Below are 12,907 nucleotides of genomic sequence, written 5' to 3'. Positions count from 1 at the left end.
GTCATTGAAACGTCATTATGTGGTGCGTGACTGTAATAACAATGCTTTTTCTTGAATGTCTTCTGAAAGACCTGCCCGAGGCTGTTTTACAGATAACTTTTTTTTTACATATAAGTAGAAGGAATATATTCTAGAATAACAACAAAAAGTACAGTATAGTGAATGCTGGGCAATAGGAACTTTTCAGCTCCATCATAATCTTATGGGACCGTCATCAAGCTATTCGGTCTGTCATTGAAACGTCATTATGTGGTGCGTGACTGTATGTTGCCACAATTGCTCTATCTTTCTGTCTTTATATATTTATAGGTCTTTTTTTCCAGTTCATTTGAAAGTAAAAATAAGCTACAAACCTCATCTACCTCTCCCCTGACACCTCAGCAAGCATCTCGGAGGAATATGGACATTCTCCCAGATAACTGCAATACCACTGACACACCTTAGGAAGCTAACATTTATTCAGTATAATGATGCCATTTAATATGTGACTTACATGTCGATTTTACCCATTGTCCCAAAAATGCCTTCTAAAGCTCTTTAAAAAAAAAAAAAAATCCAAGATCCAATCAAGGTTCACGTGTTGCATTTGGTTATCACATCTCTCATCTCTTTTAATCTAGAGCAGGCCCCTGCCCTTTTCTTCTTCTCTTGACTTTGTCTTTTTGTGAATGTCCCACAGTCTAAATTTGTCTGATTGTTTCTTCATGATGAGATACAGGTTAAATATATGAACATCTGTGGGGGAGTCGTAGCTCACTGTAACCTCAAACTCCTGGGCTCAAGTGATCCTCCTGCCTCAGCCTCCTGAGTTGCTGGGACTACAGGCGTGCGCCACCATGCCTGGCTAATTTTTTAATTTATTTTTTTTGTAGAGACAGAGTCTTGCTATGTTGCCCAGCTGGGTGCCCTTGTATTGTGCCTTGTTAGAAGGTTCATGATGCCAGCTTGTCCCACTGTCCATGCTGGAATGGCTTCATGGAATTTTTGAAGGCATCCATTTTTAGATCCTGCTACTGTAATACCTGAAGGGGGGTTACTTTGGTGTGCAACCTGTGGTGACCCTGAGACCCCTCCATTAAGTGGCCTGAGGGTAGCCCAATCCATGTGATGTGGACAAGACAGCTGGATCGTAAGGGACAGCCCCAGTGGGCTGGCTCATTCACAAGGGTTGGGTTAGGAGACCTCTCGGTTGTTTAAATGTTTTTGTGGGGAACAACTACCTTAAAGGATGGGATTATAATTGTGCAAATATGCATGTCACACATCACTTATCTGTGCTGCGGGAAGGACGCTGAGAGAGACCTCCAGATGTTGTTAGGGCTGGGATAGTTCTAATTGCCATCCTGGCACTTTGTTGGAATTGAGATATCTACATTCCAGAAATAGCTTTGGGTTAGACTAGGAAAGAGGGAGTGTAGAATGTTGGCAAGACCATGGACCCCATGCTGGGGAAGGAAAGGACAGATTGGGAGGAAGTCAAGGTGAGGTCTCTGGCTGAGCCCTGGGCAGCAGCTGGCGCCTCTTAGGGACTGGGGAGCCCCAGAGCTGGGTGGCCTTGGAGGATGGGCTTTGTGGGCCCATTGCCACATCCCCAGGGCCTGGGGCCCAAGATGCGGAGACACACACCCAGCAGACCAGTGCTGCTTAAAGGAGAAGGCTGGGCTGAGGGCAAGGCACCAGGACATGCCAAGATACAGACCTGGCCAAGCCCTGGGAGGGGTGAGTGCTGTTTTCCTGGGAAGAAGAAGCCCAAAGTGAGAAGGGCTGGGGAAGGGGCCCGGGCCTGAGCCTCAGGTCTGCCTGCATTTAAGCGCAGGTTCCCCAGCAGCGATGCAACTCTTTTCCTAACTTTACTCATATACTGACAGTCCCTGACTTATGATGCCTCGACTCAGGATTTTTCGATTTTGTAATAGCGTGAAAGTGATAGGCATTCAGTCTGCTCCTCAGCTTACAAAGGGGCCATATCCAGATAAGCCCACTGTACTTTTGACTTATGATATTTTCAGTGCGCAACGGGTTTATTGGGACGTAACCCCATTGAAAGTCAAGGAGCATCTGTATATTCAATTTGGTGTGACTGGAAATATTGGTAACTAGTCTAACCTCACTGCTAAAGTTAATTAGGGTGAGGTTAATGTGGTAGTTTATGGCAAAAAGCCAATTTAAAGAATATGAAGTAGGCTGGGTGTGGTGGTTCATACCTGTAATTCTAGCACTCTGGGAGGCCGAGGCGGGAGGATCACTTGAGGTCAGGAGTTCGAGACCAGGCTGAGCAAGAGCAAGACCCCATCTGTACTAAAAGCAGAAGAATTAGCTGGGTGTGGTGGTGAGCACCTGTAGTCCAGCTACTCTGGAGGCTGAGGCAGGAGGATTGCTTGAGCACAGGAGTTTGAGGTTGCAGTGACTAAGCTGACGCCACAGCACTCTAGCCCAGGTGACAGAGAGAGACTCTATCTCAAAAAAAAAAAAAAAAAACAATGAATATGGAGTAAATAAGAGCATTAAGTATTCCAGGGATGTGGCAGGAATTGTGCAGGTGACAGGAGAGCAGCTAGTCTTGGGCAACAAAGATTAGAGGACGGGGAGGCCCATGGCAGCCTCTGGGGCAGGTTCCATGGCAGGCTATGGGCAGCCACTCCGCCGCTGCAGATTGGCGTCCACCTCCAGGGTGGCAGGATTTGCAGCGGTAGGGAGAGCAGCCAGCTGGGATCCAATGGGACCTTCTGAGAGATCTTTCAGGAGTTGCTTCGCCTGCCTTACCTGCCTCCTGTTCTCTCCTGGTCTTGCTCTGACTGTCCATGGGCCCTGGGCTGCAGCAGGTGGTGCAGGGCTGCAGGTGCATGTCCCGGGTGGGGCATGGGCCACCAACAGGCTTTGCAGGGTCCCCTCCCCAGCCCCCTTCACGGCTGCATCTGTCTCTTTCCTCCGCAGGGGGAGGGGTTGCACCAACTACGCGAGGCTTTGAAGATTTTAGCTGAGAGGGTTTTAATCTTGGAAACAATGATTGGGCTCTATGGTGAGTAGAGACAGACAGACGGACAGACAGCCCAGCCCCTGCCTGCTGGCCTTCCCCAAGCCCTCCTGGGGTAGAACTGGCCCGAGCCGTCATGAGGCTGCAGAAGGTGTGTCCCGGTCAAGTGTGGGCCTGACAGGCCATGACCACCCAGCCCTCTGACGGGTCCCCTCCTCCACAGGTACAGGGGTGCCCTAGAAACCCGGGCCCCACCGCTGCGGTCAGACCTTAGCCTCCAGGCATTGTGGGTAATATGGTTTCCAGGCCTGCAGGGAACCAGGGATGACAGATTTCGAGTTTGGAAAAAACTACAGACAATGGACCCAAACTCCAGACCAGCAGGGGATTATGGGTAACAGAGCCAGACTCTGGGCAGGGGATTGTGGGTAATGAAGTCAGAGCCTAGGCCCCCAGGAGGATTACGGGCAATGAACCTAGACTCTAGTCCAGCTTCAGCTCTAGAAAAATTGTGCGTAACAGAGTCAGTCATCAGGCCCACAGGACGGTAGGTCATGGAGCTAGACTCCAGAAGTGCAGGGGACTGTGGGTGACAGAGCCCAGTGCAGGCCCCAGGGGACCACGTGCTAGTTCTGACCCTCCTCCTCCATAAGCCCCCAGAGGCTCTCACAGGGCAGGCCCTCCTGGCCTCAGGTGTCCCCCTTGCAGTTCCCCCTTTGATCCTTCTAACCTGTCCCTTTGGGGGCCCAAGAGAGCCAGACCTGCACCCCAGGCATTCACCGAGCAATTCCCCACGCATCTGGTCACTTGAGGAGCCAGGCAAGTCCCCACCTTAGAGTGGAGACAGAGGTCGCCACAGAGACTCACAGCCAGGCTCCTGCCCTGAAGCCAGGGGGCACTGCCCTCCCATCCTCCCGCCTTGGCTCCCCCGCCCAGCCCTCGGAGGCCAGACTCGCACCGTCTGCTCTTCTCGATCTCCCATCAGGCTCCTAGCTTACAGAGCTTCCTGCAGCAGCAGGCTCAGCTGGAGCTCCTGGCCAGACGGGTCACCCTGCTGGAAGCCATCATCTGGCCAGGTAATGGCAGGGCGGGCAGGCAGGGGCAGCCCCTTCCAAGAAGGGCCTGGGAAGGGCCCAGGCATGTAGAGGGCGCCTTCCGATGCTTGGCCCAGGCCAGCGAACATTCATTCTTCATCCTTCCATACGTCCAGCGGATGGTGCCTGGCATAGAGAAGGCTCTAGTAACTAGTTCTCCAGTGAATGAGTACCTGCTCTGTGGCAGGCACCTCGCTGGCACGGGCTCCACCAGATCAGACAGATACAGCCCTGCCCTCATGGAGCTTAGGGGGCTGGGGGCTGGGGAGAGCCCTGGCACTGGCAGTGAAACCCAACGGGAGATATCCCACAGTGGAGTGACTACAGGCAGCCGTGGGAACACAGTAGTGCCTCTAGCCCAGGCCTCAGGGAGGTCGGAGGGGGTCTCAGGGAGGGCTTCCTGGAGGAGGTGATGTCTAAATGGAGACATCACTGAAGGGCAAGGATCTGGGGAGAGTTAACAGGCAGAGGAACAGCACGAGCAAGGGCCAAGAGACCAGAAAGAACGCAGGGGCTAGAGAATCTGGCTAGTTCTGACCCTCCTCCCCCGTAAGCCCCCAGAGGCTCTCACAGGGCAGGTGAGAAGGTGCTAGAAGGCAGGTTGGGTGGTACAGGAGATTAGACACCAGGTGGGCAGTACCTGTTCTGCACCTGGATCCTGGAGGTGAGGCAGAGGAAGCCTCTCCCCATTGAACTGGAACCTGTGGCTGGCCCTGGAGAGAGGAGGCGATTGGCTGCCGCAGGGGCTGGCTCCGTTCCTCCTCTGCCTACCCGCCCCATCTGACATCCCATCGAGCACATCAGTGCACAGAGGCCTCAACAATAGCACGTCCAACCTCGCATCTATTTTACAGGCTGGGAGACAGGTCCCAGGCGAGGAGGGGCAAGGTTAGAGCCAAGCCTCCTTCATTCAGCAAAACCCTAGGGCGTACCTACTGAATGCCAGGCCTGGGTGGCGATGGGGCCCTGGAGAGCAGATAGGTCCCTGCCTTGGGGAGCTGCCTGTCGAGTGGCAGGGAGTCCTCGCTATCTTTAGGGATAAGGGGTATGGGAGCAGCAGAGGATATGAGCGAGGAAGAGTCACTTCTCGCTGAGGGTTGGAGAAGACTCCTGGGAAGAGGGGATACTCGCATGGGGTCCTGGAAGACCCCTGCGAGGGGGCCAGGTAGAGGAGTAGGAAGGGCAGTCGTGACAGAGTCTCGCATGAGCAGAGGCCTAGAGGTTGGAAAATGTGTGGGGTCCAAGAGCCCCTCCCACCATGCCACGTGGCTTCTCCCACTTCTAGAAACATCAGCGACCATCTCCCAGACCTCCTTTCCTCTTACAGAGGGGGACCAAGGACCAAATCTTGGGCTCTCAGCAACTTTTAGGTCCCACCTGCTCTCTTAGGAGGATTGGAGCAGGAGCTAGAAGGGACATATTTGGGCCACTATGGCCCTGGATCTGTCCCTCTCTGCCTTCAGCCAGCTCTGTCTCTGACAGCCCAGGGAGGAAGTGCCAGGCAGCCGGGAATGTTCATGCCCACTGTCAGTGGCCACGAGCCTGGGAGAGCGGCCCCTTGAGCTTGGGTTGGGGCCTGGAGGGTGCAGGAGGGGAGGAACAGAGGAGATGGGACACCCCCAGTTGGCCCAGCATACACAGCAGGTGCTAACTAAAGACCCAGATAGGGTTTGTGTTTAGGTTATAACGAGTAACGACAATAATATTAACAGCTATGACATGTCTGGCCCAGCTGGGGGAGTTACTTTGGTCATCTCCAATCCTTATGATTAGCACACAAAGTGGGCAAAACCATGCCCATTTTACAGATGAAGAAACAGAGGCTCAGAGGGCTTGTGTGGCTCCCTCAGGGTCACAGGGATAGCAACAGTAAAGCCAGGGGTCCACCCTGGGTTTCTCCTCTCTTAAGCTCTGGCTCTTTTGGCTCCATCAGTAAAGGTGTGCTGCCACCGCCACTCAGCCAGGCACTACATGGGGCACGTGGGGCCCGGGGAAACCGAGGGCCCTGCGTTTGATCATGTCAGCGTACATCTCATGACCAACTCACAGTGACCAGACCTGCAGGAGACTCGGGTCAAAGCCACACCAGCCTAGGGGTCCAACTGCCCAAGGCTGCACAGTAGTGGTCAGTAGAGGTCAGTGGCAGGGCGTGGCCCTCCTGAGCCTGTTCCCCAACTGGCAGCCTCGCCCAAGTGAGTCTGTTCCCTCGCTCAGTTTATCCAGCTATGAAATGGGGTGATTCAGGGCACACCTCCACCCAAAAATAAGGACTAGATAAAAAGAACTGTACGTTTTATGGAGCATTCACTATGCTCAACATTTCACACACATGGTGGATCTGGTCATCCCAGCTTGACAAAGCAGGCATCAAATAGAGGCCCTGAGAGCTCTCATTGGGTTGCGGGGCTAAGTCCTGCAGGGGGGCACTCACCAGCCTGCAGACCCCCTTCTTTCCCACAGCTCTGCTCCCAGACAGCAGGGGGGACTGCACCCAGCAGAAGGTGCCCTGTGCTGCCACCCCCCAGAGGGCCAAGGGGATGTGGGCACCTCACATGGACCCCCTAACATGGCCTTTCTCCTTCTCCTTCCCTCCGGCAGAACCAGAGCTGGGGTCTGGGGGAGGCCCTGCTGGCACGGGGACCCCCAGCCTCCTTCGGGGCAAGAGGGGAGGACACACAGCCAACTACCGGATCGTGGCCTCCAGGAGCCGGAACGAGAGAGGCTGAGGGCGGTGGCGGCCCCTGGGATGGAACAGGCCAGGCTTCCCTTCCAAGCCTGGACTTAGCCAGCTGCCTCCAGGGACCGCCCGTCCATATTTATTAATGTCCTCAGGGTCCCTTCTGCCATCCAGGCCTTAGGGGTGGGCAGGTCTTGGTCCGGGCACCTCGCACATGTCTGAGGCTGAGCAGGGACCGGGGCCCGAGCTGGAGGGAGGAGGCGAGGCCAGGGTCTCGGTTTCCCTGTGTGAAAAGGGGTGACGCTGGCCTTCAAGGAGGGGTCAGAGGTACTGGACTTCCTGTCTTATCAGCTGAGCACCCAGGCCCAGAGGCACTGGGGAGTCGGGAGCCGGGAGCTAGAGCTCTGCCTGGCCCCCAGCACACGCAGGGATGACCAGAGGGGGTCGCCCTCCCTTTCCTCCCCAGCCGACCCGTGGGGACCCCCCTGCTACTCCATCCTGGTTTTCCAGTGCTGGGACCCCAACCCTGAGGTCAGGCTGCCTCATCTCTGGCTGGACTGTGGGGGCTCCTTGTCTCAGTTCTGCTCTGAGCCCCCAGCCCCTTCCCAGTGTTCCAGGTGGGGGGGGTGGGGACACGGAGAGGAAGGGGCCGCCTGCCCCCACCAGTGTTTGTGACAGACGCAGGAGGTAGCTGTGTACTGGCCAATAAAGGCCCCCCTCTGATCCTACCCAGCCTGGTCTCAGTGTGTGCTCAGATGGGGGCAGCAGGGAAGGGCCACCCAGGCTGACGCCTGATAGGTAGAAATTAGCTGGAAACAAGCAACAAGGAACACTCTGGAGACGCTGCTAGAGACGCAGCCTCCTGGAGGAAGTGGCTGCGCAGGGCAGGGCAGGGCAGGAACCCCATGTCTCCGGACATCAAGGGGCAGCTCTCCCGCGATCGTTCATTCATTGCTCGCTCATTCATTAATGCCAACACGAAGACTCAGACACAACTGCTGCCTCCAAGGAGGTCCAGGTTGAAAAACAAACTGACTTTTATTCTAAATAGTACCAGGGCAGCATGCTGGGGGGCCTCTACTGTCCCCAGGGGTGCCCCCATGCCCCCCGGTGGCCCTCAGTAGACCGAGTGGGGGCTCAGGCTACCAGCCTATGGGCCAGACCTATCACCCAAGGGCCTGGTGCTCCCACCTTCTGCCTGGGCTACGGGGGCCCAGGGCCCTCGGGGTGGGGGAGCCCACCTCTCCCATCGGTCACCAGAGCTTCTGTGCCCACCTGCCCTCCAACTAGCAGTGACACAGCACCCTCCACGCGGCCCGTGGCTGCCAGTGCCACCACTGCCTGCTCCGTGGGGAAGCCCATGCGCTCCAGCTGCTGTAGCCTATGGGGTGTTGCGGGGGAGAAGGAGGGAGTGTCAGGGCCACCTCCACCCTCCCACGCCTGAGGACCCCATCCCTGCCCACCCCGCCTTACCGCAGAGAGGAGACGGAGGACTTGGGCAGCCATAGTGGGCCCTGGGGCCCCTGGGCCGACCTGTCAAGGAGCGAGGCCTGGATCCCCTCCTGCAGCATCTGCTCATCCAGGGCCGCCCACAGCGGAGTCCCTGGGGCGAAGTTGGCCCAAGCCCAGGCCAGGCCTGCCTCTGAGGAGCCCTCCCTGGTCGGCTGCACAGGCCTCAGGCCCAGCGGGAGCGGGGCTGCGCTTTCGTTGTGGGACCAGAGGCCAGGGGAGGCCATGTAAGGAGGGCCAGGGACAGGAGACCTGGAAGAGCAGAAGCAGAAGAGGCCTAAGCGTGGCCCTGCCACAACATCCGCCACCCAGGCCAGTGTCCCCAGCGTCACCCTCACCTCACTCTGGCAGGATCCGTGAAAGGCAGCTCGGCCAGGCTGCCCGGGGTGGGAAAGAGCTTGAGCGGCCAGCACCCTGCCAGGGTCCTGCACAAGACGCCCTCCTGCAGCGCCTGCAGCCGCTGCTCCGACAGCTCCAGCCACCAGAAAGCCCCAGCGGCGTCTGTCTGCCCAGGGCAGGGCAGCCAGTCAAGGAAACCAAAACCAGCCAGGAATGGGCCCACACTGCATGCCAGCCCCGTGCCGGCCCAAGACAGACTGTTCCCCTGAAAGCCAGAGCGACTGCAGGAGCCAGCCTGTTCTCTTTGGCAGGATGTGTCCCCTGACAGGTATTAAGCATCTTGACAGTAAATGCCTGTGTTGAAGCCACTGTACCCCTGGCCACAGGCCACTGCCTCTTTGTTCCCAGGGAGCCCCTGCCTGCCCCTGGCCCTGACCTTTGCATCATCTGCCCCCTCTGCCCGGCCCACTCTCTTTTCACTTCTCTTCACCCGAACCCCTCCTCTTGCATGTCTCCGCTCAGATGCCACCTTCACAGGGTGAAGTGCCAGGTGACTGCCACCTCAGCCCTCCCAGGCTCCCCATGGAGCCCTTTAAATTGTAACTGGCACCTGCACCTGGCCATGAGCCCCAGTCCCCAGCCTAGAGCGTGGCTCAGAAGACGACTCAGAGGTGCTCCTGGCATGTGTGTGCACAGCGTCCTGGCATTGCTCAGGCCTGACCCCATTGTGCCACTTCCTTCCCAGGCACCCACAGAACCCACATGTCCCCACGGGCCTTGGGCTCAGGCAAAGGATACAGGCCAGGCCAGCAAGGAGGCCACATAGGAGCTGCAGGAAGGGTGGCTCGGAGCTGAGCAGCGGGGTCAGGGCGAGGAGCAGCCACGGCAGCAGCCACGGTGGCAGTGCCTCATGGGACCGTCTAGGGTGGTGACCCTGCCCAGCCAGCATGGCCAGGTGCACAGGCATGTACCCGCAGCCACCGGCTGCACTGGACACCCCAAGGCCTGCCAGCAGTACAGCCAGCAGGCCAGTGGCCAGGGTGAGCAGGGTGGAGGCGTGCAGGAACCGCAGTGTGCCCAGGTGGCACTCCTGTTGCCATCCGAGGGCAGGCAGGAGCAGCAGGCTCAGGAGCAGGCCAGGCAGAGCCGTGTGGCCCAGGGCATGGGTCAGTAGCCGGTACACTGGGAAAGAGAAGGGGCTCATGTGCCAGGTTCGTGGCCCCAACCTCCAAGGCTGGCCCCAGTGTGCCAGGCTGGGGGTTCCCCCACCAAGGCCAACCGCTGAGCCAGCCTCCCTTCCCCAGGAGCCAGTCCGCCTGCTGCCAGCACTTAACCGTTGGTAGAGGGGACTGAGGGCTGCCACACACTGGCTACTCCCCTGCTGCGTTAAACAGAACAAGCCTGACCCACCACTCAGTCTTCTCACTAGCACCCCACTGGTGAGCAACCACTGCGTCCCGGGCACCGTGAAGGTGCTTCACTCATGTATTTACTGAATCACACCCTGTTGACAACATGAGTTCTGATGAGACTGCCTGCTCCAATCTGCAGCCATCCCATTCCCCCAAGCTGTATGACCTTGGACAAATCACTTAACCTCTCTGAGCACCATTTGGGCTCCTCAAAGGTAAATTGGAGCTGTTGTTATTACTGGGAAACAGGTGCTCAGCTGGGGTCACTCCTTGAACCCAAACCTCTTCCCCATCCTCACACTTAGCTGAAAGTCTTAGGTCTTATTTCAAGGGAAAGTGGTCACAAAGGGAAGCTGTCAGAAAAGAACTCCTACCCGCAGGTTCCCGCACCCCCTTGCTGGCCCCTCTGCCCTCCCTTCTCGGCCGTGGGTGAGCTGGGCATGCTCCTGTCTAAGGCCAGCCTTCCCAGGGCACACATTGCTCCTGCCAACTGCTCTCAGGCCCTACAGCAAGTTCCTGCCTCCTCCAAGGCCCGTGTGGCTGCCCTCACCCTGCCAGGGGTCCAGCAGCAGCTCCGGGGCCAGGGCCAAGCTGGGGCCAGCCCCCACCAGCCACAGGCTGCTCAGCAACAGCATCATGACTGAGGAGGCGAGAGGCAGCGCTGGGGACAGCTGGCCAGGGGGCCCCTGGGCACACATAGCTTGGTTGAGGGTGGTCAAGGGTGGTCCTGGGGCCGGATGCTGGGAGTAAGGAAAACATAACAACAGTTATTAACATAGCATTATCTCATGGACACCCTCTCAACTACCTTACCAACAGCCCCATTTTACAGAGGTGGAAACTGAGGCTGGAGAGGCAGACCCAGCAGCCTGGCCATAGTGGAGCTCAGACCCTAACCCATGTGTTTATTAATCATCTTATTTTGCCTATGTGTGAGGGTGGGCAGGGGACAGGCACTAAGAGTTGAGTCCCAATAGGCCCTGAAGTGGGAAGTACAGGGCCAGGGATGTTGAACTGGGGCCATGGACTCCCGTAAACAGGGGTACAGCCCCTCAGGGCAAATTTAGTACCATCTCTAGCCCTTTTCTGCCTCCAGCTTCCCTCAGGCTACCACCTTCCTCCCTCTTCCCCTCCACTGTCTCCCTCTTCCCCTCCACTGTGCCCAGCCTTAGGGCTCCATATGGCCTCAGCTGCCCCTGATCAGGAGGGTGGGGCCGGCCAATGGGCAAGCAGATTGGGGAAGGGTTGGGGCAGAAAGGGTGGAGGAAGGGGAGCAGGAGTCCAACATCCTGAGCCATACTAAGTGACCTGGGACTGAGATGTCCCCTTCCTCCCCAGCCCTGAGCATAGCCCCTCTGGCCATAGCCCCCTTTGCACCAGAAGGTTCCAGTGTCCACTCCACCTCTTTCTGCTTTATGTCCCTGGGTATTTCCCAACCTCTAAGCCACTCTTTCCTCATCTGTAAAATGGGGATTAGGAAAATCCTTTCCTGGCCCAGCACAGTAGTTCACACCTGTAATCCCACCACTTTGGGAGGCCAAGGTAGAAGGATCACTTGAGGCCAGGAGTTCAAGACCAGCCTGGGCAACATAATGCCCAGCTGATCCCAGCTTTGGCCTTCAAACATGGCCATTCCCTACCCACAAAGCAAGGCTTTTTCTCCCCTGTGCTCCCCCTTTGCCTTGAGCCTGTCCTCCAGGCCCTACTGAACCCCTTCACCCCTGGTCATGCTTCTTTGTCCCAGGACTCCCACGGGGCTGATTCAAGGTAGGAAGCAAGATCCCAGAGAGACAAGAAGACTGCCTAATCTGCTCCCTTGCCAAGGGTACCCTCTGCATCTACCACTTTCCTGCAGGAAAAATGTGGAAAGCTCCCCTGCCTAAAATATCCTTTTCTCCATCTCTCCAACAGGCAAACTCCTACTCACCCTTTAAAGCCCAGCTCAAATGTCCCCTTCCCCTCCTCTGGCCCCCCACATCATGCATGGCTGTTATTCTATCCTGTCAGCACAGCTTGGCCTGTCTCCCTAGGCAAGTTGTCTGAGCTCATGAGGGGAAGCTCCTCTTAACTCATCCCTAAGTTCCCCAGGGCACTCCCAGCTTCGCATGTGTTCACTGAAAGAAAGACGTTGGCTTGGCTCCTGGGCCTGGCTGAGGGATTTGAGGGCGAGTCCTGCTCTTTCCTGGGCCTGGGCACCACCTAGGGGGCTGGGCTGAGGTTCAAGAAGGTGGGCAGGTGCCAGCCCTGCCTGGAAGCAGAGTCTGGGACCAAGGCAGACAAATCTGCCTCCTCCTGCAAGCCTCCTCCTACACCCTCACAACGGTTCCCCCGACCAGGCACTTTAGCAAGGGTGAAGGGCTTGGCCATGGACGCTCAGAATTGGGACTTGAACCCTCTGGACCTCAGTTTCTTTCACCTATAAAAGGAGGCTGTGCCCCGACAGGCCCTGCCTACCTTACTGAGAAGCCGGGAGGACAGAATGGGAAGACAGGGAAGATGCTTCCGGGTGATGGACAGAGTGGGGTTCCCAGGTCTGTCTGGGTCGAACTCAGCTTTGTGACTTTGGAAAGGTACTCAATTTCCTTGGCCTCAGTTTCCCTTTCTGTAGAAACAAAGGTAGGTATTGGGCGCTAGAAGATTAAAGGGCCTTCTCCACCCGACCGTTACTGGGGCGGGGGAGGTCTCGGGGCCGGCCACGTGTCCCGGTACTCACTGCGGAGCGCGACCCCCACCCCGGAGGGCCGGGCGGGGCTCCCGGCGGCGAGTCGGGCTTCGAGCTCCCGGCTCACACCCGGGAACCCCGAACCCATTCGGCACACACCTAGCCGCGTGACCCCGGCCGACTGCCCGGCGCGCCACCCCCTCCCCCGCCGCCTGCCGATTAGTCAGCAGTTGTTCTAGG

The 12,907-nt window shown here is 57.4% G+C and overlaps 2 protein-coding genes across 4 annotated transcripts in view; one reads left to right on the top strand and one right to left on the bottom strand.

The window, feature by feature from the left end:
* EMID1 (EMI domain containing 1) overlaps nucleotides 1-6,794 on the top strand; it is a 36,503-nt gene extending 29,709 nt beyond the window's left edge. The window contains exons 13-14 of the mRNA XM_012644087.1: nucleotides 2,935-3,019; nucleotides 6,667-6,794. Coding sequence (XP_012499541.1) covers nucleotides 2,935-3,019; nucleotides 6,667-6,794 — 213 coding nt within the window. The remainder of the gene's footprint in view (nucleotides 1-2,934; nucleotides 3,020-6,666) is intronic.
* A 950-nt stretch (nucleotides 6,795-7,744) lies between these two features.
* Nucleotides 7,745-12,896, bottom strand: RHBDD3 (rhomboid domain containing 3). Of its 3 annotated transcripts, XM_012644106.1 has the most exons (7): nucleotides 12,719-12,896; nucleotides 12,460-12,607; nucleotides 10,556-10,745; nucleotides 9,392-9,775; nucleotides 8,593-8,755; nucleotides 8,219-8,506; nucleotides 7,745-8,126 (listed from the first exon to the last, which is right to left on the bottom strand). In XM_012644106.1, exons 3-7 carry the CDS (start codon nucleotides 10,701-10,703, stop codon nucleotides 7,949-7,951), a joined length of 1,161 nt encoding a protein of 386 aa, XP_012499560.1. In that variant the 5' UTR covers nucleotides 10,704-10,745; nucleotides 12,460-12,607; nucleotides 12,719-12,896; the 3' UTR covers nucleotides 7,745-7,948. The 3 variants fall into 3 exon arrangements, with proteins under 3 accessions (XP_012499560.1, XP_012499563.1, XP_012499561.1); XM_012644109.1 differs by lacking the exon at nucleotides 12,460-12,607 and having other exon boundaries at nucleotides 12,719-12,850; XM_012644107.1 differs by lacking the exon at nucleotides 12,719-12,896 and having other exon boundaries at nucleotides 12,460-12,630.
* Between the last annotated feature and the right edge of the window lie 11 nt (nucleotides 12,897-12,907).

Source organism: Propithecus coquereli, unplaced genomic scaffold (genome assembly GCF_000956105.1).
Source record: "Propithecus coquereli isolate 6110/MARCELLA unplaced genomic scaffold, Pcoq_1.0 Scaffold206, whole genome shotgun sequence".
Taxonomy (NCBI): Eukaryota; Metazoa; Chordata; class Mammalia; order Primates; family Indriidae; genus Propithecus; species Propithecus coquereli.
The sequence above is the reverse complement of the archived record's forward strand: the minus strand, read 5'-3'. Positions and strand labels throughout refer to the sequence as shown.

What these genes read in the sequence shown, in the direction of transcription:
- RHBDD3 (XM_012644106.1), bottom strand. Translation starts at nt 10,703, where the DNA reads ATGTGTGCCCAGGGGCCCCCTGGCCAGCTGTCCCCAGCGCTGCCTCTC. An exon ending in ACGGATCCTGCCAGAGTGAG is followed by an intron (nt 8,507 to 8,592) that starts GTGAGGGTGACG and finishes CTGCTCTTCCAG; the next exon opens with GTCTCCTGTCCCTGGCCCTC. An exon ending in TCCTCCGTCTCCTCTCTGCG is followed by an intron (nt 8,127 to 8,218) that starts GTAAGGCGGGGT and finishes AACACCCCATAG; the next exon opens with GCTACAGCAGCTGGAGCGCA.